A 26,464-nucleotide genomic window follows, 5' to 3' on the forward strand; every position below is an offset into this window, starting at 1 on the left:
TCTTCGCCGTCTTCTTTCACCTATCCTCCTCGTCAACCGTTTCAACACGCGAGACATTGTTCTCGTTGTCTTGTGATCGACTCGCGGCAAGATAGACGAGATGATTAAAACGTTACCATAACTGTGAGGAGTGTCGTTCGATGCGTCTCCTTCTTTTTTCTTCCTTTTTTTTTTATTATTTAATTTGTACTTCACGATTTGTTCAGCTGGACATTTGGTAAAGAAATGTATTTGCATTTGAAATGATTAGACGATGCGTTTCTTCTGTTAGAAATTTCTTTGTTTTGTCTGTGGCGCGGTTGATTTTTTGTGTTTTAATATTTTTCTTCTTCTTCTTTCTCCGTTTTTTATTTTTTTCCTTCTTCTCCTCTTCTTCTTTTTCTTTTTTATCTTCTTCTTCTCCTTTTTTCTTATCTTTTTCCTTCTCCTTTCTCTTCTTTGCCCTCTCTCCTTTTTTTCTTACGTTTCTCCTTCTTCTTTTTCTTTTGTCCCTGTATAATGTATAATGTACAAAATAGTAACGTGAAGAAGAATAGTATAAAACAATATAGATGGTACAGAAACGAATAGAGTAAACAAAATTTTGAAAAAATTTCAATTGGTTGAAATCGCGAAGAAAACAAGAGAATATCATTCTTTTCGATTTTTTTTATCTGGTTCTTTTAACAAAAATTTAAACGACATATTTTGAAGATTTGTGGCAGTTATACACACGCTGACAATTTTACCGAAATCGATGAACGTTGCGAGTTACAAAACGAATTAAAAATGGCGAAGATCACAGTTTCGCTGTAGTACAAGAGTCTGCGATTTTACCGCAAGTCACCGATCATAGCCGAAGTTTGCCGAATGCACATTTAAATTGGTCGCATCGTTTCGTCTCTATTTAGAAGTGGTTTCTTTGTGAGGAGCGTCGCCTCTTGTTGCATCCCTGCTCTTTGTTCTGCGAACAATTTAAGAGCTGAAAATGCTCTTTCCATGCTGGATTGCGTGGCAGGTACCGCGTGAAAATTGTAGCCAATTTTGCTACACGTGATATCGCCGCATACTTCTTCTCTTTCCAATAGATCATTAAATTCGGTGTCGATGTCGACATCTTTCTTCCTTATAATTCTCGATTTCCTATACTGATTGAAGTGCTTCTGAATTATCATGCAATTTATCGTCGGAAGGAGAGTCCACTTGGTTTCTCTCTCACTCCCATTCCCATTTCTCTCGCTGATTCTTTTATGAGAGATAACAAAATTTTTTTCTTTTTTCTCTTGCTCTGACGGTAACGAACGTTCAAGTTTGAAATGCAAAAAAGGAAGCTGCTACTCAATGAATACGACTCGTCAGTAATGTTAACGACAATTAACAATAGCTGAATGTGACCAGAACAACATTTTTCGTTGTTGATAATAATTATCGGTAACGGAAAGAAAATTTCGATCATCGACGATGGTTATTGGTAATCTAAAAAATTTTGATACAATTTTGTAATGGTTATTGGTAAAGAAAACATTCTTTTCGTCTCCCATGGTTATCGGTAACCAAAACAAAATTCTGCTGATCGATAACGATCATTGGTAACCAGAAAAAATTCCGCTCATTTGTATCGGTTATCGGTAGCTAGAATGGAATTCCCATCATTAGTAATGTTTATCGTTGCCCAAAACAATTTTTTCGCCGTCGATAAAGATTACCGCTAAGCAAAACAAAATTCTCATCGTCGATAATGTTTATTGGTAACCAAAAAAAAAAAAAAAAAAAAAAAAAACAAATAAAAGAAAAGAAAAATTCCAATCATTTATATTGGTTAGTGACGAGCGAAATTAAACTTCTATCGTCGACGATGGTTACTCGTAATCGTAGCAATTAAAAGTTAAATATCTCTTGATCGTTTGATTTTCTGAGAAATGTTCTTCAGATTTCTCGATAGGTGGCCTCCGTTCGAATAAGAATGAACTTTCTCAGCATGACTTTCCGCGAAGCGATGTTTGGCATAACTGTTACTTCGAATCTGTGGCATTATTTTGCGTCTTAAGGAGGATAGAAATTCTCCCATCAGGTGCATGAATGAGTACTTCCAACCAGATGGTCGAGAGGATAATAGGTGGGTGGGTTAGCCGCGTAGAAAGTTGCATAGGGTCGGTGCACGTAGCCTTGACCCGTTTTCATCGAACGAGCCAGGTCAGGAGAGTGCGTCGGTACCAACGTTATAGAATCGAGCTTTTGCTCGCGTTGCGTGCAGTACTGGTGCACGGGTACCCGTGCACGCCTACGATTATCGTTATCGTCTTTTCGCCTGTAAATGCGCGAGAAAATGGCAAATGTCGAGGAAAATGAAGGAAAATTGCAAGACTCGTTTCGTGTTTTGTTCAACGGCCGCGTGAAACTATGCGTAACGCGTGCGAATTTGTACACGCAAAAACGTAGGAAACGCTTTTTGCGAATAGGTGTTTTTGAAGAAAAAAATTTCTCTTTTCCCTTCGCTGCTTCGTGTTCGTTAAAATATCGAATTTATACGATCGGTTTAATAGAATCGTATAAGCTTTTATAATAAATTGCATCGTGACCTAGCATCAATTTAATAACATCGTATAACGTTTAATAATAAATTACGTCATAAACATCGTCGCATTTAATAACATCATAGAACGTTTAATAATAAATTACGTCATCGAACATTGTCCATTTAATAAGATCGTATAAGCTGTTCATTCACCAAATCTGTCGCTAGATGCACAAAGCAGAATGTAGGGGAAATTAGCCGAATTATACAGGGTGGTTGGTAACTGGTGGTACAAACGGAAAGGGGGTGATTCTACACGAAAAAAGAAGTCGAAAATATAGAATAAAAATTTTTCGTTCGAGGCTTTGTTTTCGAGAAAATCGACTTTGAATTTTCGCTCGGTACGCGTGCGGTACGTTATAACGGATCTCACTGTAGATCGTTGTCTCGATGGAAAAATTAAAAAAAAAAATTAAAAAGATTTTTATTCTATATTTTCGACTTCTTTTTTCGCGTAGAATCACCCCCTTTCCGCTTGTACCACTAGTTACCAACCACCCTGTATACAGAGTGTCCCCTGGTTTTATTCAACCCATGCAGATACTATACCATATGCAGATACCTCGTGAACTATAGGTTACTGTAAAACGTATGATGTTTCCAATAAAACTTGTTCCGTTTCAAGGGAGATGTGTTACGATGATCAGCAGATTTGTTTAGGTGGAGGCGCCTTCGAGGTCTCAGGATGACCTTCCTTTTCTTAAATGGAACTACACACCATGTTTCCATACACCGTTTTACGACGCGCTGTGTTCCATTCTCTACAGAAAAGTATCCAACTGCAGAGTATCTGCAAAATGCTTAGTTTAAGAAATGTTTCAATGTTAATTTCATCGAATCCAGTGTACAAAGGATAAGGAAAACATAACGACGAAAACACTGCATTATCTTTCCTTATCTTCCATACGATAAGTTGTACAAGGTTAAAGTTAAAATAACTTTTGAACCGACTATTTTTCGATCCAAATACCCTAACACCTTTTTGCAGAGAATTAAAAAGTGCATCGAACGGTGTATAAAAAATATATAGTTCCACTTAGAAAGACAAAGATCACCTCTAAATCTCCAAGGTACGTCCACCTACATGAGATTTGTTACCTTCATAGGATTACCAACAGCAACAAGTTTTATAACCAGAAACAGTTTTATTTGAAACAAATAACATTTTTTTCCTTTTTTCGACTTATGTATAGTATATGGAAATAGAGTGAAAATACTATCGAGTGATATCCACGTCGTCGAATTTGCTAGTTGTCACAACAGATGCAGCAGTCGTTAGTGCAATATAGATATTAAAAAAAAAATGTATAATTTAGGAGATATTTACATGGCTGGATTAGAATGGGACACCCTGTATAGAATGAGCATCGATCAAGCGCTTTGGCAGTCAATTTTGAAGAATTTCACGAAAGTGGGACGAACCAATTGTGAACGGTTCACTATTAATATGCAATCATGAATTATCCGCATCGTAAACATCATCAATTTAATGATATCGTATAACGTTTAAGAGCCAATTGCATGATAAACGTCATCGGTTTAACCAGTTAGCTGTTGCGGCCTCTTTGAAAACTTTGAAAATTGCGTACCTAAAATGTGTGGCAAAAAGTAAACGATGACGAGTATAGTCGTCAAGCACGGAGTACATTTGGCTGTTGTAACAGAATTAAGTTGCAATGAAACGATTATTTTATTTTTGAATTTTATTACCGACAGAGCTCGCGATAATTGAAAATATTACCATTTTTTCGTGACGAGCGTACTCGTCAGAAACAGCTAATTGGTTAGTAATTTTGCTGATCAGTTAATACAATGATCTAAAAGTTGGTAAAAACAGTGGAGGAGTTTGCAATCGAAGGATGTGCGGAGTCGAGAATTCCCTGGCGATTCGTAATGGCGGCCGGTGGAGAAATGGTGAAAAAGCCAAAAAAGACTTTAATTAAGGCAGAGTCGGTGAAAGGAGCGACCCGCTTAAATGGGAATTCACCACGGGCGAATCTCCGGTAGAACTACGTTGACCAGCGCGCCTCTATAGTACACGAGAGCGAACTCGAGAATTTCATAATTTCTTGCCCATTCACAGTTCGTTGATGGAATTAGCCGTTTCCGCGAAACGAGGATGAAATTATCAGGTAGTCGAGAGATCTTCCTTACCTTCTTTTTCTATCGCGATTATTTATCACCGATAAATAATATTTCTCGCTTGATAAGAACGCTTACGTTTTATTCTCGCTCTATCGTCTCACTATTGTTCTAGAATTATTTCGTTCAAACTATAAGCAATTCTATTTTTTAAGTAAATTTTAATTTTAATTGTGTGTAAATGTTAAATCATAAATATATATACATATATGTAAAATTCATCTGAGATTAGAACCGAACGGGTTAACCAATTAGGTATTTCTGACGAGTATACTCGTTACAAAGAAATAGCAATACCTTGTGTTACGACAAATACATTCGTCATGTTAAAAAAAAAAGATAAAACTTGACGAGTATACTCGTCGTCGCTTACTTTTTGCCACACAGTTCAGGTTTTTCAAAGAGGTCGCGACAGCTAACTGGTTAAAGTGGATGTGGCAGTTGCAGCACAGATGCAACATTCCGACCAATCAACGCTTCGCAAAGAAAAAGTCTGTCTGCTTCGCGTCTTCTGCCAAACTTTCGCTTTCCAGATTCCTTTAGACACTTTCGGTTTCTCGCTCTTTTGTCTGCTCACGTTCAAGGACCTTTTCTTCGGCCTCGCTCAGCCTGCAAACCATACGCGAATGAATCTTCTCTCAGTTTGCCTTCCGTTGCACATTCTTCGACCGCACTTTTATTCCTTTCAAACGTATTTCAGTGTCAGCGACTTTCCACCTATGAAATATCTCTATCTTTCCGTTACACGGTTTTCCTTGGATCGAATTTTCCCCTTAATTAATATCATCAGCAGCAACGGCTTTATTTATTGCTTGTTCCCCAGCATCGTGACAGGAACGATGTGTTTTACTGTTTGTGTTTTCACCGACACGAAATTTGCTCCACACGCCACACTTCACCGACGACAGCTTTTACCGACTGACAGTATTAGCAGAGGGACGTGAGAAAGGATTTTTATTTGTGTAGATTTATTACTGTGATTAATGAGGGATGAAAATTACTAGCTCAAACCGGACACACTGACCACCACTGTGACCTGTCACAGATTTGGTATTGTTTCGAGCGTTGAAATTACACGGAAACTTAATGTTGATTAATTGACATCGAAGGGAAACTTATTTCATCGCTAGCCAGCTTGTGCTCTGTATTGGCTTTGGGTTGGCTTTCCCGATCAGGCCGACCATCAACTATCCGCAGCAATAAATCTACAGGAAGAAAAATCCCCTAGCATTTCGCTGCGCTAATATCAGCAGCCAGTTGACGTTATTGTTGGTCAAAGCTGTTGTCGGTGAAGCTTGCGCAGGTAATTTGAATGGAACCCGTGTTTTACACACGTTTTACGTGTTTTCCTTTCTATTATACAGGGTGTCTCGGTATCAACGGATCTTCGTAAACTTGAACAATGTAGTTTAAGTGTAAAAAGAAAGAGAGACACTATGAGGAAAGAAAGTCAGGAAAATAGCAACGAGTAACGAAACGCGAAGAAAATTAACCACAAGACAAGCATAAATATAGTGGATAGGTGTTATCAAAATATGTACAGGGTGTCTTGGTGTTAAACGACCAAACTTTACCAGTTTGTTCTACGAATGGGAACAAGGAGGGAACGTTATATAAACATAGTTCTGCGAACGCTTTATGAGAAAATTGTAACCAAAAAGACAGAACCTAAAGGTAGTAGACTAATATTATTGTGAGAGATGAATCGGTCAGGGAGGACGCATTGTTCGGTTGACGAGCTCGCCAGCTCTTACGCTGTTGGACTTTTATCTACAGGCAAATGATAAAAGTGATAATGTGTCGCGCAAGAATTGATTCGAGATACGAACCGATACAAAGTGAGCCGAAGCAAAATAAGCATCAAATTCGAAGGGTGAGAAATTTAATCTTCGAAAGATACTGTGTACTCGAAACGAAATAATACTTTTAAAATAGCAACACAAAAGTCTGATTCATTTGACTTTTCATGTTTCTTGCGTAATTTTCCCATAAAGCGCTCGCAAACGATATTTTGTGTTACGACGAGTATACTCGTCATGCGTAAAACGTAGTCATAGTTTGCCGTTTAAATTACAATTTAGCAATCGCAGTGACTCGCAGTAATAAAATTAAGAAATAGAACAGTCTTCTCGTTACAACTTCTACGTCATAACAGCCACGCGTAACTCGTGTTCCACGAGTATAATCGTCGTCGCTTACTGTTTTATCGACGATACTGTCGATATTTCAAGGTTCTCAACGAAAACACGGTATCGACGATACGTTCCGATCCTTTTAATTGAGAATCTTGAAATATTCACAATATACAGGCTGTCCAATTTAAATCTACGACGTCTATGAACACATCTGTAAAAATAATTGTAATTGATACCATGAAATGTTTCAAACAAAAGTTAGATGGCTTCGAGGGAGCTGTAATTTCATGCAAGTGTCTTTCTCTAGATAAAAACACTAGATAGAAACAACAATGTCGATCGTGTTGGAGCGATTCTCACTTCTAGCAAAACTCTACATCTTCTCTAGTGTTTAGTTTTCTTAGTCGTCGAAGCCATTGAGTATTTTTTAGTTCTAGATCAATTTAAAGAGCCTCTCAGCTTCACAGCCTTTTTCTAGGAACATGCGTTGCACAAATGGTGCAGCTTATACTTACATTTACTTGGATATATTTCTATTATACATTCATCCGCGCATTCCTCATTCTATTCCGAGAGAACCTCAACAGGTCGGACACTGATCCAATCCAACCCATATTCTTCTCCCTGTTTTCTACGAGATATCAAAGACAATTTACCGAATGTCCAGCTCTACAAATTAAATAAAAAAGGAAAGATATCGCTTCCAATGATCTCTCATCGGTGAGTTAAAATGAATTATCTCAATTAATTATGAGGAAATCAAAATTATCTCCTTCGTCGATGACTTGAAATTAAATGGAATTCTGTATGAAAAGGCAGCCGCCTGCACGAAAATGAAGCGTATACGTGAAAATATAATCGTAACACGAATCGTATCGAAGATTCTTGCGAGCATCTGGGAAACTAACCTCTAATTGCGGTTACTTGTAGAGGAAAAAATAGCACGGAACATTGTTCGCTTGGCAAGTTGTTTTCTTCGAGTTGGTTGAAATCGACGAGGTACGCCTTTCTCGGTGTAACTATGAAAAGTAAGTGAGACACGAAAAATTCGATAAGCGTCTGTATGCAAACTTCAGTAACTGTCCGCGTAAAAAGGTTTTAGGAGCGTCCGACTACTCTGGCGAGTTAACGTAGTCGCAGACTCGCGATATCAAAGGAATTTCAAATGAACTCGAAGCGGGAATTGGATCAAGGAGCGAGGGGACGCGTGAATGACGATTTCCACGATTTTTCTTCGGTAGACGCGGCTCGAATAAAGGTATAAAGCTCGTTAATGCGGTACGTGCGCCGCCAGCGAATAAGTGGATGAGGAAACCTGACCGAGCGGGTTGGATGAAGAGGTTGGAATTTCCACGGAAAATGCACGCCGGCTATGCGGAAAATCGTCGTCGTTATTATTATTCCAGCTTTATTACGTGCCAAAAACGTCACCGGCTAAATAAATACGGATTAGGATATCACGGTGTTATTTTAATATCTAAGTAAATAAGAAAGTAAAAACAAGAGAGAAAAAATGAATTTAATTTCATATCACTCTCATAGAAAGAGGACTAAAAAGAAAACACCCCACTGACCTCGCTAAAGACATAAAATAGACAAACTCGAAAATGGTACCATGCTGGGGTAGCCATCCACATGTTAAATAGCAATAAAGTTAGAAAAATTTACCGAACGTCCAGCTGGACAAATTGTAAAGTACAAATTAAATAATAAAAAAAATTTGATATCATCGGTGGAAATCTCCCTACGGCGGCTACGTGCAAGGTTTTGTTTTTAAATATTTTTAGAGCACACGTGTATTAAAGTTTTGGGAGGAGTAAATCAGTGGGATCAGTTTTAATATACAGAAGAGAAAACGTGTCTTGTTGAAACTTTGGATACATTTTTAATGTTGGAAATATTATCTGACGATACTCTTTTCTTTCTTCTTTTTTTTCTTTCAAAAATACACTGCTACTCATAAATATACGAACAAAGACACGAGAGTTGCCGATACTTGACACGGATCGAACGTTTCCCATTGTTCTTATTTTCTACTCGTCTTATTTTTAAGTACTAAATAATGTAACAAAGTTAGAGGCTCAAGCGTAAACAATAAACGTAATGAGTAGATGTTGCAATATTTATGACCAGCAGGTTACAGACTCGATAAAGTAACTTGTTTTCTACCATTTTTCTTTTTCTACTGTGCCTGTAAAAAGTATCGACACGCCATCCTATTTATTGTAGGTTATGATATACACCGATTAACGAGGTGCAGGTATATTAAACTTCGTTCAATAGCGATTTAATAGAATTAGTATTTATTAGTACTTTCATATTTCTTTCTGTAATATCTTTTACATCGTATTCGAAAATTATCTGAAATTAGTCTAAGTGAATTTATTTGAAAATACTGTTAGGTTGGCAACTAAGTGATTGCGGATTTTGTCAACACCACCTAATGACAAAATCCGCAATCACTTAGTTGCTAACCTAATATTAAAATGAAACATAGAAGAAACGTCGTGAATTGTCGTTGTTTTTCGTTAACATTATACGAATAAAAAACAAAATATCGATGGAAGAAACATGGATCCGATGTATATTTAAACGATTGTAATTCGTTTTATGGAAAAGTCAGGCATTTATACTGTCAAGGAAATAAATAAAGGAAGAAGAATTTAATTAAAAATTATTCGCCCGATTTATGTTGAATTCCATTTAGAAATTTTGATTAGAACTCAGAACGATTTTTCTTTTTTAAATAACTCCTCTTCTCGAATATAATTTTTTAATCAAATTCTTCTTCCAATTTTAATTGTACGAAAGAATGGGAAAAACACGAGCTAATCTTTCCGTGTGTTTTTTTTTCTGTTCACAGCTGACAGCAGTTTTCTCCTGGCGAACGCTCAGATCGTCGACTTCCCTATTGTCTATTGCAACGAAAGCTTTTGCAAAATCTCTGGCTATAATCGTGCCGAGGTAAATAGCCTGTTCTCCGCTTTCCTTAAGCCTCTTTCGTCCCACGGCGAACGTTTCGCGACCGGACTTACCTTTTCAATTTACCCCCTCCACTCTTCTTCAAACTTGTTCCATCGACCAAACCTACGATAATCGAGTTTCCACGGAGAAATAATTGTTCGGGATATTTCTTTTATTTTTTTTTTTTTTTAGTGATATTTTTATATTAAAATATTGACAATTATATTTTTATAATTATAATACAAACGTGATTTTTCTTTTCTTTTATTTTATTTGGTAGAATTTTACGATTACGAACGTAATGACAAGAGGAAATACGAGAAGATACGTTTCAGAACGTTTGTTTGGAGTGTCGTTTGGTAAAATCTTAATATACTGGGTGGCTCGCAATTTAGTATACGAACTTAGCCGGTGTATCGTACGGGTGAAAATACGAGTAGAATTTCGCACAGCAGTGCGTAAATGCTTGGTTGGAAAGTTCTAAGAAAAATATAAAATGCAACAAATACGCTTGTCGATACACTTCTCCTCTTCAACGGAGAATAGAACAAGATACATAATGTTTGTGGTGCACGTTGATATCAGTTTATATGGTATAACATTTATATGTTGTAACAAATTTTCACCGCCCCATAAAGCTGAGTTTGCATTGGTCCAGTGGCGTTCCAGTCCAGTCCAGTGGTCCAATCCAGCACTGGTTCGTAACTGGTATAATGCGATCGGTGTTTTCGTTGCAGTGAGCGATTCAGACCAACGACTGAATCGAAAGTTCTCTTTTCAATCAACATTCGAGTAACGTTCCAGCGTTGCTGGAATCGTGTAGACTCGATATCCAGTGCTGGCTGAATGTGTCATTCCAGTAAGCAATCCAGTGCAACGACTGGATGGAAGATCCTCTTTCCAATTCAATTTTTACCTGCACCGTCGAGAACAGTGTCACTGGAATCGTTTAGCTCGACGTCCAATGCTGGCTAAAGAATAGTACGTTTTATCCAATGCCATTAACCAGCTAACTGAGTTCGACGTATATATACGTCAATGCAAAACTTTGCTTCGACGTATATATACGTCAATGCAAAACTTTGCTTCGACGTATATATACGTCAATGTAAAACTTCGCTTCGACGTATATATACGTCAATGTAAAACTTCGCTTCGACGTATATATACGTCAATGGAAAACTTTGCTTCGGCTGACGTGTATACTCGTCGTGTATAATAGAAAATTAGCATTTACTATAAAAGGTCAAAATTTTAGTAAAAGGCAATATAAATTATATTTAATTTTCTTTGTTCTTCCAGTAAAACTATGATGTATTTTACACAAAAAAAAGTTTGATTATTTGATTATTCTCCTTGGTATATCGATTATACTCCGTATAATGTACTGCCTTTTATAAATTCAGTTGATTATCTTCCCCAACGCATTGGTCGATTTCCCGAATTGTTTTCTGCACTTTACTTTATTATTTCTCGGCAATTTCTAAGTTTTTAATAACAACACCTTTCTCTCCAACGAATTGTTAATTTTTTCATCGAATAAAACTGTAGTCTTGCCTCGTCTAGCTCTACTTTCCTCGTGAAATTTATAATAGGACTTAGGAATGTTCGCCCAGGGCTCGACGTATATACTCGTCGTTGCTCGATTTCAATCCTGTAAGGGATTTTTAAAGCTAACTCCCGCGATTAGTCGCTTAAAGTCTACGAAATTTCACGTGTGTCCGACGAACACTGCAATAACGTAGACACGGAACAGTTTCTAGTCGGACAACTGGAACGTAGTCGCTCGATCCAGCTACAGGACCAATGCAAACGCAGCTTAACTCTGTTAATTCTGATGCCGTACGAGCGATTCACAGCTTCAGGAAGCGCTGCGCTAGCTCAACTTTTAAACTAATTTCATTCGCGAAAATCACGCCCGATAATCGGATTATCCTGGCCGTTTAGCGCGGACGTAACCGGTTTAACGCGATTGTAGTTCGTCGCACCTGGCCCGGGCCGGTTTCCATCTAATTTCCCGATAACACACGTCGCGAAAAAACATTCACCGTGTACCTAATCTCACGACGATTCCCTCATTTCGCTTAATTACCAATTCTCCTCCTTAGTTCGTTCTCTCGTGAATTAAATTCACCAGGTTACGTTGGATTTATCGTAGCTAGAAACGTCCCGAAGCACAATGAATCGAATTTAGAGTTTAGCCACCGTACGATTTCCATTATACGCGTGAAAGCGTATTGGAAATGTTTATGGCATTCGTTCTTGGAAAGATGCGATGGTTGTAGCGTAATTGAGAGACGAAATTGAATTTCTTTTGCCTTTTTTCGGTTTTCTCGATCGAAATATGGTAGAAAATGCTATATATGACGATGCTATGTATGATGATTCGATGGTAGGAGAATTGGTAGGTGTAAGGTCAGACGTTGGGATATCAAGCGGTTGCGTATAAAGTTGCTCTCTGATCTTTTAGACACCTTTTTTCTTAATAAACATAATGTTTTTTAATAAAAATGTGTATTTCAGTTTCGTTCGCTTTTCGTTGGAATATTTTTAAATAAAAATACGGTACATTGTTCGCTTATATCTCGAGCAAGTGAATATAATGCAATCCGAGACGTTGAAAGTTCAAAGTTTTCCAATAAATTTCTTCGTATTCGCGGTAACTTTTTTTAAACAGAAAGAGACAATAAGATATTTCGAGTTAGAGTAGCGGGGGAATTTGTAGTTTGAAATATCTGGTGAATCCTTACTTCCAAACGTTTACTAATCTCTAATTCAACATTTTCGCCAATTGTTTGCTTAAAACGCGTGCCAATCTTCAATGTGAAACTTTCGCCAACTGTGTCCAATTTTTGCCAATTTCCATTCCAAGGTTCTTGATAATTATCACTCGCAGAATCTCGTGATTTCTGACTCGCGAATTTTCACCAATTTCTAATTCGCCATTTTCGCAATTATTTTTACTCAGTTTTTATTGATAATTGTACTTGATAAAAAAAAGTTTTTGATAATTATCACTCGCAGAATCTCGTGATTTCTGACTCGCGAATTTTCACCAATTTCTAATTCGCCATTTTCGCAATTATTTTCACTCAGTTTTTATTGATAATTGTACTTGATAAAAAAAAGTTCTCGATAATTATCACTCGCAGATTCTCGTGATTTCTGACTCGCGAATTTTCACCAATTTCTAATTCGCCATTTTCGCAATTATTTTTACTCAGTTTTTATTGATAATTGTACTTGATAAAAAAAGTTCTCGATAATTATTACTCGCAGAATCTCGTGATTTCTGACTCGCGAATTTTCACCAATTTCTAATTCGCCATTTTCGCAACGAATTTTCACTTCGCAACTTTCGTCAATCTCTAGCGTGAAGTTGTCGCGAATTCCTCGCCTCAAATTTATCTCAATTTCTCATTTAAACTTCTTGCCAATTTTGACTCCCGATTTTTTGCCACCTCGTACTTGGACATTTTTGCCAATTTTTATACATTCGTCCTTTCTTTATTTTGGCCAAATTCCAACATCCAACCATGAAAACTGGTATACGCTAAAACTTTGGTCGTCTTCAACGACGAATAGGTTAGATAGCGATGTAAATGGATTAATCTGCCGTCAGGTTATGCAAAAGTCCTGCCGCTGCGGATTCATGTACGGGGAGTTGACGGACAAAGATACGATCGCCAGGATCGAGGAATGCCTCGAGGGCCAGATTCACGATCAATTCGAGATCCTGCTGTACAAGAAGAACAGTAAGTACCCCTACGATATTTACTTCGCATGGGAGAAGCTTAAGTGTGGTGTTCGTGGCTTCTTTCGTCGCTGGAATCGACGACTTCCATTTTAAAGGCAAACGAAAATCAAATCCACGTTTCGGACAGATTAAAGATCCTGGTCGGTTAAGATCGTTGAAAATTGTTCGTTCGTAAGATTAATAAAAAAAAAAGGAAACAGTCGTATTTTCTTCAATTGCTAACCAATCTCTCTTTAATGGAATTTTTTACTAGAAATTTCCAAATTGCCAACCAGTTAGTCGTTGCGATCTTTTTGAGAAGCGCGTAGCTAAAATGTGCGACAAGAAACAAGCGATGACGAGTATACTCGTCAAACATAGAGTATGTGTGGTTGTTCTAATACAGGATTAAGCTGTAGTAAACTTGTTACTTGTTACCGACAGAGCTCTCGATAACAGAAAATATTGCCGTTTCTTCGCGACGAGTATACTCGTCAATCACAGAGTATGTGTGGCTGTGTTAATACAGGATTAAGCTGCAGTAAAGTGACTGTTTTATTTTTGAATTTTGTTACCGACAGAGCTCTCGATAACAGAAAATATTGCCGTTTCTTCGCGACGAGTATACTCGTCAATCACAGAGTATGTGTGGCTGTGTTAATACAGGATTAAGCTGCAGTAAAATGACTGTTTTATTTTTGAATTTTGTTACCGACGATAACAGAAAATATTGCCATTTCTTCGCGACGAGTATATTCGTCGAATACAGCTAACTGGTCAAGGAGAAACTCGTTTCGACGAAGACGTTCTTACGAATCTTCTAACCTCCAAAATGAGCAGATTCGTTCGTTTCGATCGAATTTCTCTTGCAAGTTTCCCGATTGTATCTTCTTACGATATGTAAGAAGATACGAGTATAAAGCGGAAGATATAAGAAGATTCCTTTTTTTCTTGAAACGTTTCAAAGTAAAAAACTGCCAAAAAGATCGACTGCCAATTTGCTACAATTGTAATACAAAATTAAGCTCAAGGAAGATAAAAACCAATTAGCGTCCCTCGTAAGATTTTTCGAATATCTTTACGAAACTTTCTACTATCGCGCTATGCTTAACAGACAACTATACGTATAACTATATTTATTTAGAAAACCGAGTATACGAAGAGTGTAATAACAATAGGTGACGGTATTGGTACGTGCGCTACGAAGAACGTGGAGGCGATTTGAGGCGGAACGCCTTTGGGGCCTATAGACGGTCGGAAGTCGTCGATTGCCAGCGAAATGATTCTGACAGAACGCCTCGAGGCACGAAAACGACGTATCATTGTGCATGCTCGACGCTGGTCGACCACCGAATACCGAACTCTGTCTGCATTCATCTGTATAATCGTGGACTGTCGGCTTCGAGAGTTTCCCGTGTGTTTTCACGTGTTGTTGGTTGTCGTCACTGTCGCCTGGTTCACGCAGACTCGCCTCGTGTATCAGTACGAGTACTTATATATTACTACTACAACACGAGTATATCAGAAATCGAAAGAGAGAGAGAGAGAGAGAAAGAGAGAAACTCTCCCTTTTGTCTTCATTGACCATTCTACTGTTCATTTCTGAATAGTCATTTCTTTTTCTATTTTCGTTAGGTTGGTGCGTATGAAACCGTCGTCTTCTCTAACGAATTCCTTTCTTTCTTCGATCTTTCTTTTATCTCACTAATTATTAGCTAACGTTTATTAACTACGCTAATCGTCGGTGTTAATCTCATATTTGGATACTTAAATACTTAATTTATTAAATACGAGGCGTTTCCAGAAAGTAAGTTCCGGTCAACTGTTCGAAGAACGTGCGAAGAACCAAGATTTGTTTCCATTTTATTCGATTTATTCGATGTTATTTGAGTACCTGGGTATCTTTCGATATAACCGTCATTCCTGTCTCAACGTTTATCGTAACGTAGCAGGGGTTCCCCGCTTGTCTTCGACGTACTGCTCCGCCGCGTGTTCGCATAACCGTCGTTCCACCGGGGGTCCTTTGAATCGTCGTTTCCTGCGAGGTGTTATCCATTCAAGACCTTTCTCGATCTTACAAAGAAAGAAATGACAATTTGGAACGACGCGTCGGTCGCTCGTAACGGAATCGCAGACACGTTTCTTCAGATCCGCCGTAATGGAAGACGAGCGATCAAAACGTTTACGATCGAGTATCTGGTTTCTCAGTCAGTATAATCTTATTACCGTGAAGTGATGCGATTCGACTGTAAATTCCTTTTGTGAACGAACGTTTCCAGCGTTCAACGAGCGTAAAAGTGCGACAAACGGCACCTCGTCGTCGCTCAAACTTTCAGTTCTTATCACCGTCTTAAACTAAATGGAACTCCAACGATCGAAGAGCCTGCCGCGATGAGGAGGCTGCTCCACTCTCGGGTAATTTGAGCAAATCCATCAAATTAACGTCTTTGAGTAAATTTGTGTAAATTAGAGCTGGTTTGAGCAAATCTGAATAAATTCGCGCAAATTTGAGGTAATTTGAACAAAATCGAGTGGACTCGAATAAAATTACGTAAATTTGAGCAAATCTGAATAAATTCGTCTGAATTTGAGCGAGTTTGAACAAAATCGAGTAAGTTTGAGCGAGTTTGAACAAATTTGAGTAAACTTGTGAAAATTTTCGCGAGTTTGAGCAAATTTGAATAAATCCGTGCGAATTCGAGCAAGTTTGAACAAAATTGAGTAAGTTTGAGCAAGTTTGAGCGAGTTTGAGCAAATTTGAATAAATCCGTGCGAATTCGAGCAAGTTTGAACAAAAATTGAGCAAGTTTGAGCGAGTTTGAGCAAGTTTGAGTAAACTTGTGAAAATTTTCGCGAGTTTGAGCAAATTTGAATAAATCCGTGCGAATTCGAGCAAGTTTGAACAAAATTGAGTAAGTTTGAGCAAGTTTGAGCGAGTTTGAGCAAATTTGAATAAATCCGTGCGAATTCGAGCAAGTTTGAACAAAAATTGAGTAAATTCGAGCAAGTTTGAGCGAGTTTGAACAAATTTGAATAAACTTGCGTAAATTTGAGCGAGTTTGAGCAAATATGGATAAATTCGGCTGGATTTGAGCATGTTTGAAGAAAATTGAGCGAGTTTGGGTAAATTCGAGCGAGTTTGAACAAATTTGAATAAACTTGCGTAAATTTGAGCGAGTTTGAGCAAATCTGGATAAATTCGGCTGGATTTGAGCATGTTTGAAGAAAATCGAGTGAGTTTGGGTAAATTTGAGCGAGTGTGCCATATCGAGCCTTTTTCGAATCGTGTCTCATTACTCGAAACTTACTGCTTCTTTATTCTTACCATACCCAAGCGAAAGATAAAATTTTTTTTTGTCTGCTTCTAAGAAAAAACGCACAAAGAGCGGGGCTGCCTCCTGCGAAACGAAATTTGTAATTCGTAATTTATAATTTATGCCAACGTACGAACGAAGCTGGCTGACCTGCAAGCACATCGCGTCGCTTCGTATGGCTTCTATACGTAAACGCCTGTTACTTTCTGGACGACCCTCGTATTATCGACGTACGTCTGTATTAATATTTATCTGCCTATAACGATATTCAACACACTCGTATCAAGTTTCTCTACTGATTATTATATTTAATACTTCCGTATCAAATTTCTACGTTAAATATCACGTGCAACGTTTCTTTTCTCTCATTTGTGACGGGGTGGAAATGGAATATACGTGGAAAAAGGCAAGAGGAAATATAGACAGGCAGAGGAAAATTAGATTGGCGTAATAAGATACACAGTACGGTAGCTTAAGAGTAACAGAGCTTGTACGGACATGTGTACGTATCTGATCGAAATAATTTGCAGGATGTTCTCGAGTTTACTATTCCCAAGGATTACGTAAAGAACTCGTGGAATTTGAAAATTCTTCGAACGCTATATTCTTCCACGAATCTCTCGTTTCGAAATGGTATGAGATTCGTTCCAAGATTTTTGGACATCGTCCAGAGTTCTCTTGCGCGATAATATTCGAACCAATAGTATCGCTACAATAAATTGGCAATTATTAATAAATTGCTCGTTGCGACTTTCAACTTTACCGCGTTGTCAATCTGTAACACTAAGCTCACCAGACTCGGTCAAATGACTGATTTCAATATTTTATTTAAAATTCTACGTTCGTCGTTATATTTTTCTTCGAATTGTTAGTTCGTCCATTTCACTTTATGCAAATTCCTGTATCAACAAAAATCGGGAGATCGATTAATCGGATAATACGGGGATTTACATAAAGTTAGAAAAACAAGAAAAATAACGACGAAATTAAACGAAATAAAATTTTGAAATCGATCGTTTCACCGGACCTGGTAAGATTAACGTTAAAATTTTCATTGTGTAAAATTATTCATAGGAATCGTAATATTGCATTTACGTATAGTTGTATCGACGCTCGATAAACGTACGTTACGATAATAACAGGATAAGAAGCTGGAAGCAGTAGCAGGAGCCCGTGAAATTGGAATTTCACGGAAACGATATTTCATATGCACCAGCCTGACGTCTCATTCACGATTGACGACATTCTCAGTCACGACTCTTCTAATTTCTCTATTTTCCTTTATTTTCCATTTGTTACTTTTTTCTGATTCTCCGAGCTTTGTACGCCACTTTCGCGATCTGATATATCGGCCATTGAGATCGAAGCTTTCAGGCAAGTTGCGACCGTCGCCAACGAAATATCCTAAAACTTTAAAATTAACTTCGAAATCGAACGACCGACGCTGTATCGAAATTTGGAATATTTCCGAAGGACGCAAATTACGCGAAAATTTCAACTTTGGCACGGTGACGCGCGAAAGTTTCCGGATGGATCCTTTGTTTTACATTGCACAAGCGTTGCTTGCAAGAATTTTAACGCTAGAACCACCGATGGCAAAAGTGTGAAGTTTATACAAAAGCAGTGAAAAAGGACAGAAAAAGAATATATTGGGTTGGCAACTAAGTGGTTGTGGATTTTGTCATTAGATGGCATTGACAGAATCCGCAGTCACTTAATTGCCAACCCAATAACAAGAAAATACATAACGATGTATGTAATGTATTTTACAAAAAAAAGATCATAGCAGTCCTACAAATGGACAAATGCAGCGGCAAGCGTGGAATTTCTACGAGAAATGAAGAATTTTTTTTTATAGTCGATTATCTAACTATCGTTGATTAATGTTATATTGGGTTGGCAACTAAGTGGTTGCGGATTTTGTCATTAGGTGGCGTTGACAAAATCTGCAATCACTTAATTGCTAACTACGTAACAACAAACTTTAACGATACTATATTTAGTTATAGCGTTATCGACGCACGATAGAATTTGTAAAGTGTTTAAATTTGCCAAAATGGATATATTCAGGTTTAAAATTGACGGTCGATCGCTAGAATAAAAGCGGGAAAAATCGCTTCTTGGTGATTATTTGTCAATAAAAGCTACTTGTACAAAGTCGTGTAAAATGTTGTATGAACAAAAATCCAGCTGCAACTTCACCGTTTCGTGCTACGATTTTCAAACCGAATTTCGTGCCTGTCGTAACACGGCTACAACAGCCAATGGTTAGAACGCCAGTTTCCCCATCAACGTTAATATTCTGCCACCGATCCTCGTCCGGTTTTAACTTTATCCAGATAATCGGAAAAATATGGTAACGCTTTCCACCTGCATCGAAGTTTCACGTACGCCTCGAATGGTACAGGATTTTCCACTGAAATTTCTCGTATTTTCCATAATCCAAAGCTGCTGCTATCCCATGTTTGACGAATTTACGAATTTATTCTTACGAATGGCATGTTCGAATGATGACCAGTTACGAGATAGACGTTGTTTTTCTTTTTAGAAAGAAATTCTCAATTTATGGTAGAAAATAACACACAACACAAGTTTCAAATAACATGAGACAGAAAGAATCTCAGACACGCGCGAGGAATATTCTTCGCCTTTTACCGTTTACTTTCGAGGGACGTCGTTGCACTGCAAATACCTCGATACATCGCTTTTGCAATGTAAAGCAAAAGATCTGTGGAGCAGCTTTCGCTATCGATGGTCCAGTTACGATTCGATTGAAATTCGCTTGCAACTCGCGAAAACGGATTTATCGGCGGTCGGTGCGATTGCTCGTTGAGCAAAAAAAAAAAAAGGAAACTCAACAGCGACCAGTAACGAGCTGAGATCGTGTCGAAAGGAATCCCAGACAGATTGAAACTTCAACGAATAATCCAACAAATGTAAAAGAAAAAAAAGAAAAATATAAACCCGCCCTCCTACGTTCTAGAGACGATCCTAGCGATCTCGTAGCGATCCTAGCGATCTTCTAGCGATCTCCTGACGATCCAGCCGTGCGAAATAACGAGAGTGATCGTGTTCTGTTTAAAGGTGCCCCACGAGGTATGTCTAGCTCAGGTTCGCAAAAGAGTGCTCGAAAAACCCACCAGTAAGTCACCCTCGAATCTAACTATAACAAAAACTATAACAAAACACCTAATTTATTATATATATATCTATAGTTTATATATATTTATACATAGATATATACGTAAATATAAGTATACAGTTAGACATATTAATATTCGGTAGAGTCTCCGTATTCATTGCTTCGTATAGAAGACGATGATTTGGATATCGTGTTGCTTGTTGTACGAGAATATCAGATGTTTGTCGTAGCTTGAAAATACGTGTGAAAAATGTTCTCTTCTTAACGGTAACATTTAACCGTGCGGATAGATTTTTCACGAAAATGAAATTGCCCTGTTGGTTTCGTAAATTGGGAAGAAAATGCTTGTGATCGAAGCATTTTCCTCTTTAAATCCTCCTCGAAATATGTGCTGCGATTGAGACTGATAATCGTGCAATTTCTCATTAACTTTTGTTTTAATTTATTTTTGATTTGTTATATTTATTTGAACTTATTTATTACGATGTATTAGGTTGTCCGAAAAGTCTCTTTCGTTTCATAAGGTGATAATAAATGAACAACAATTTCTGTTTTATATTATTTTATTGAATTAGGTATGATCCATTTCGTTATATTTCTATTATTATGTTCGTGCATAATTCAATAAACTAATACAAAAAAATAATGTGCGTCTATTATTTTCTTATAAAACGAAAGAAACTTGTCGGACAACCCAATATCGTAAGTTGTCTGTTTGTCAAAATTGTTTCCGCTTTTCGTGTCACGTTAGACGCTCGGTGTGTCGCTAGTCGTGCGAGATAAATCTATATGGCAATTCTAGCCATTTGTAGAGATTACTATGTGGATTATGTTACGGAGCGTAAATAAGCTTCCATGTATTTCAGTGACGTAGAAATAAGACAATTTTTTCTTCAAAATCTATGGTTCGATCGATCTCATCAATTTTAGAAAGAAATTGTTTATTGTACTTTGAAGTTGCTATGAATGGTTCGTATTCTCGTAAAATAAGCGATATTGTGTTTAACGCTAACCATAACAGGCCCGGTGAAATAATTGCTTCCAAAATTTAATTTAAAATGTCTCTTTTGTTCGTCTAACTTTATGTAAATTCTGACATTAACAAAAATAGGGAAATTGATTAATAAGATAACAACGACCAGTTTTAAAATTTAATTCCAAATTACACTTTCGTCGTTATTTTTTCCGCTTGTCTAACTTTACATAAATTCTGACATTAACAAAAATTGAAAAATTGATTAATCAGATAACAACGACCGGTTTGAGAATTTAATTTTAAATTGCACCTTCGTCGTTATTTCTCCTCTAACTTTACGTAAATTCTGACATTAAAAAAAAAACAGAAAAAATAACGATGAATGTACAACTTGAAATGAAATTTTCAAACCGGTCATTCGACCGGACCTGCTAACGTTAGTGTTAAATCATCTTCTCCTGTACGAAATTACCAATACAGAGTAAACATCATAACCGAATATCAATCGATGTGAGATAACTGTGTATCTACAGATATTGTATTAATGTACATTTCGAGGTATATTGTATACGATTGTTATACACCCATCTTTAGCCTGAACAAGAGACGACACACGTACAAGGATCGTCGAACGATCCCGGGACCAAGGGGCGGCCATATTGAGAGGACGCTATTCGACCTCCCACCTACTCTTGATTTCAGTTAATTCCCCCCTGAAATCTTTGTCCTAAGTACTAGACACACGTATTACAACACGTATCTATCGGCATTTTTGCCAGATTTTGTCCTTTTGCCAGCCAGGCGAACGACACGCCATTCTTTACGACGATTTATCTCCACGATTTATCATTTGTGTTTCTCTTTTCTCTACGATTTTTTTTTCTATGAATACTACTGTTCCGGATTTTAGTCGTTATTGCTTGGGTATAGTCTTTTTCCGAAGTAACGATTTTTTAGAAAACGATTTTTGGGAATGTTCAAGCTATTTTTCACGCGGAGATGATATCTGCACAGTATTGAAGAAATTTCTGTATTTTATTTTTAACGTTGTTCTTTTCGTCAACGAAATGGTAGTTTCGAGACGTTTTTACTTCGAGACGAACGTTTGGGAAATCTTATTCCCGTGGAAATCGCAAATTTTGGAAAGGGGAAATTTTGGAAGCGAAAGTCTGGACATTCCGAATTTCGGAAGTCATTTTGGAAAACCAAAGTTCCGCAGGAAAATCCGGGTTTCGCGAACCGCAAATTTTAAAGAATCCAAATTTTCCGGTTGTAGGTTTGAAATTTTGGGAAGATCGAATTTTGGAAAACCCGTGTTTCGAGAATCGCAAATTTAAAAAAAATCAAATTTTCCGGTAGTAGGTCTGAAATTTTGGGAAGCTCGAATTTTGGACATTGCGAAATTTTGAAAATCCGGGTTTCGAGAACCGAAAATTTAAAAAAAACCAAATTTTCTGATAGTGGGTCTGAAATTTTGGGAAGCTCGAATTTTGGAAAAATTTTGGAAAATTCCAATTTCGGGAAATCCAGATTTTGCAAATACCGAATTTCGAGAATCCCAAATTTGTTGTCGACTCGGATTTCTAAAACATGCAAATTTTGAAAATCCAAAGTTTCGAAGAATCCCAAACTTTGAGAGTCCGATAATTTCCAAACTCTGAATACCGAAAGACCGGAATCTAAAAAATCCCAAATTTCGTCAATTTCAAACATACGAAATATTCTCGAAATACTCGAAAAATACTCGAAAATTTAGTCGCGAATATCGACGCGAAGAAACATATTCCCACTGTTCGTTTAACTTCTAACAATTCTACTCTTCGTTGCTACAAAAAAAAAAGATTTTCATTGATTGCCAAACGATCGTTTCAATTTTCACAAAAATCGTAGCGGTGTCGTCGTGCAGAAAACAAGATCGTTGAACAATTATGGCGTTCACTTTTCTATAATCGATCGGGCAAAGTTCGCCAGGCACGTAGGCAAGCAGAGAGTAAGTTGGCCGTGTGTTTCGTCTTAATCGAGGCTATTGCGAGGTCGTTGTGATTAACGTTGACTATCTAAAAGGTGGCGAGCTCCAGTTCGTCACAATCGAAAACACTCGTAATTACCATTATTTAGCTGTAATATATAGGTGGCCCTTCGTAGACAAATGATATTTCCCTTTTGTTCAAAGAAACCATCTCGTGCGGGGTTTGTAATCGATTGGAAATTCGTTCGAACATCCGCGAAGATGAAATTCAACTGGACAAAATATCTGAAAATAATTCCACGACTGAGAATAACTCACTATCGTTGCTTGGCGGCGTCGATCGTGGCACTGCGCTTGAAATACGTACGTTTCAGAGAGGCTCTAAATTTTCAAAATGTACTTTCAAATGTATTTTCAAACTGTAACTTTCTCTAAATATGTAATTTGTCAATTTTTAACGTAATGTAGCTGCCCTCTGACGTCAAACTCATGTAATTACATATATATATATATATATATATATATATATATATATATATATGTTGGCAACTAAGTGATTGCGAATTTTGTCGTTAGGTGGTATTAACAAAATCCGCAATCACTTAGTTGCCAACCTAATATATATTTCTATAAAGAAATAAAATAAAAATAATATATATAATATTATGTAATACAAAGAAATATGCTATTATATGTATAATATTAGGTTATCCGGAAAGTGTCTTTCTTTCGCAACTTGTTTTTTACAACAGTGCACCTTCATACAAACGTGAAACCAAGTCTGTGAAATGTCATGGTGTTTATCTCAACAGAACAAAATGGATCGTACGTAATTCGACAAAATAATATAAAACAAAAAACGTGCGTCTATTATTTCCTCATAACAGGAAAGAAACTTTTCGGGTAACCTAACATAATATTAGGTTATCCGGAAAGTGTCTTTCTTTCGCAAACTAGTTTTTTACAACAGTGCACCTTCGTACAAACGTGAAACCAAGTCTGTGAAATGTCACGGTGTTTATCTTAACAGACCAAAATGGATCGTACGTAATTCGACAAATAATATAAAACAAAAAACGTTGTGCGTCTATTATTTCCTCATAAAGGGAAAGAAACTTTTCGGGCAACCTAATATATATATATATATGGCGTGTCACGTGACGAAGACAGAGACAAGCAAAGCAGAGAAGTTGGCTAAAATTCGATAAAGGTGATGTGAAATTTTCTCAGCTGTGGCATTAACGACGTCTAGCAGCGATCGTACGGAATGTTCAACGAATCGATGGTCGCCGAAAGAATGAAATAAACGCCAGGTTTATTACGAAGCGTGGAAGGTGGAGATCGATGTGCGATTAATTTCAATACGTGTTTCAATAACATCGAAATATCGTGGAAACGAAGATTCGATGGAAATTATCGGAGAATGTACGACGTTTAAAACGATTGGTTATCGAAGTTCGGTTCGGTAAATTAAGTAACTGCGAAAATGATAAATCGTGGATGGCGAGCAGATCGATGAATGGAATATGCAAACGCGTTTAAACGACACGCAGATATCGAAGCGATAAGAATTTGATGGAAATCGTTGATTCGCGTGTCCCAAATTAAAAAAAATAAAAAAAGTACTCTTTGAAGACGCGTGAAATTCTTTCATTTTTTTTTCTTTTTTTTCTTTTTCCCGAATGTCGATCGACAAACCGAGTATATTTGGAAATATTAAAAAATCAGAAGCGAAGAAACTCCCGATGGAAAATTACAAATTTAAGGGGACGATAGGGATGACGGAGCACAAAAGAGGGAAAAAATTGATAAAAGTGTTCGCCAGACTGAAGGACATTTATCATTGCGCGTCCTTGCCGTGGTAAAGACACGCATCGGCGTAGAATAAAAATTCGCAAATTTAAGAAATCGCATTTTTTCCTTTCGTTACGTTTTCGTACAATTTATCTTCTTCTCTTCACAGTCATCTTTTAATCGACTTAAAAACAGTGCTTAAAAATACTAACAAATCCGCACGAATACATTCGGAAATATCCATCGACTCTTGTGCAGTGTTTCTCTTAAAATGTTCTTTTCTTAATCTTCTTTTTTTTTCATTTTATTTCTTTCTTCTGTTTTTTTCGTGAATGATCTTTTAACGTTTTTAACATCTGCCGATGGCCATCGATTTTCATCATTGCCACGAATTATTAATCATCGAACGAATATGTCTGTGACGTACAGACGTGCAGACGTAAATTTTCGTATTTTACGAGACTATTTATCGGTGGAGATCCTTACGGATCAACGAACCACGATATTTGATGTACAGAAGCGTCCATGCGTCTTGTAAAAAAATATATGAAACTTCCACTTGTATTGGAAATTGCTTTATTGAGAAGAATTGCTACATTGAGAGTCGTTCAAGTCGTTTCATAGAAACTACTGGGTTGGTAACTAAGTGATTGCGAATTTTGTCACTAGGTGGTATTGACAAAATCCGCAGTCACTTAGTTGTCAAGTCAATATTACGTTGAGAAATTGAATCGAATTTTATTTTTATTAGACGCGGACGATTATCTGAGTTAGTTTACCGAATCGTAAGAAATTGAAAGGAAGATCGAGTAATTGGCTCGTGAAAGAGAAAAGCTCGCGGACTGACCAAAGTTCCAATCGTAAAGGAAATGGAATTTAAGGTTGGATTACAAACCCTGTGCGGCCTACTCGCACTAAAGCACCGCCGATTAGCCCCGAGCCAGCACTCAGTATCGCCAGGAACAGCCAAGTAGTGGTGGTACGAAAAATTCGAGCCATCAAAGACGAGGGAGCAAATATTTTTGCTTTTATAGTTGTAAATTGCACGTGTTGTATAGAATAAAAAGAAAAAAAAACATTCCTCTAGTCTTGGATGACTCGTTAGCTGCTTATTCTCGAGAAACTCAACCACCAGGGTGCGAATTACTCAAAGTTGGATGGTATACGATCGTTAAAGAAATTATCAACAAGGTATACATTTGCTCTACCAAAAGGAAAATTGACATAGGCTCGCCAATGTAAAGACAAACTGTTGTAGCATTTCCGGTTTCCAATATTCGTTTCTCCCATTGTACCTGGCACTAAAAGAAGTGTAATTATTTGTTTAATGGTGAAACGTACACAAGGAATTGTAATTAAGACGAATATTAGGCACGAATTATTAGAAAATTTATATGAGAATTTCTGCAACTAATGTTCCTTCTTTTTTCTTTCACTTTCAGTTTAGTTTCTTCTTTGAACTGCATCGCCAATTTCTCTGATCAAACTACTTACTCACACACCACCAAACGATCGAGCACTGCTTGAAACAATGACGAATTTTGAAACGGATGTTTTGGATGTTTTGGATATTTTGGATGTTCTGGATGTTTTGGATGTGCGTGGCGGATGATTCATTCACAGTGGTTCAACTCGCTTTTGCATGTACAATATTCGGACTGCTGGATGTTTGAAATTCGCTGGATATGAAATTCGCGAAACGCGGCATCTATCGGAATTTTCAACGTTTGCGATTGGC

General features: G+C 37.3%; 1 protein-coding gene across 10 annotated transcripts in view; it reads left to right on the forward strand.

Annotated features, from left to right (window-relative positions):
- The window catches only part of LOC126863453 (potassium voltage-gated channel protein eag), a 157,562-nt gene that overhangs the window by 98,481 nt on the left and 32,617 nt on the right, over window positions 1–26,464 (forward strand). For 7 of the 10 annotated variants that reach the window (XR_007688864.1, XM_050613637.1, XM_050613638.1 and 4 more), the window contains 2 exons: window positions 9,695–9,795; window positions 13,418–13,550. Coding sequence is in view for 9 of the 10 variants with exons in the window: in XM_050613637.1 (XP_050469594.1) it covers window positions 9,695–9,795; window positions 13,418–13,550 (234 nt within the window). In the remaining variant the exon portion in view is untranslated. Of the gene's footprint in view, window positions 1–5,971; window positions 7,552–7,712; window positions 7,860–7,926; window positions 8,090–9,694; window positions 9,796–13,417; window positions 13,551–26,464 lie in introns of those variants that run through there. The other 3 variants (XM_050613643.1, XM_050613642.1, XM_050613645.1) reach the window with 3 other exon arrangements.

The sequence above is a fragment of the Bombus huntii genome, chromosome 3 (genome assembly GCF_024542735.1).
Source record: "Bombus huntii isolate Logan2020A chromosome 3, iyBomHunt1.1, whole genome shotgun sequence".
NCBI classification, from domain to species: domain Eukaryota; kingdom Metazoa; phylum Arthropoda; class Insecta; order Hymenoptera; family Apidae; genus Bombus; species Bombus huntii.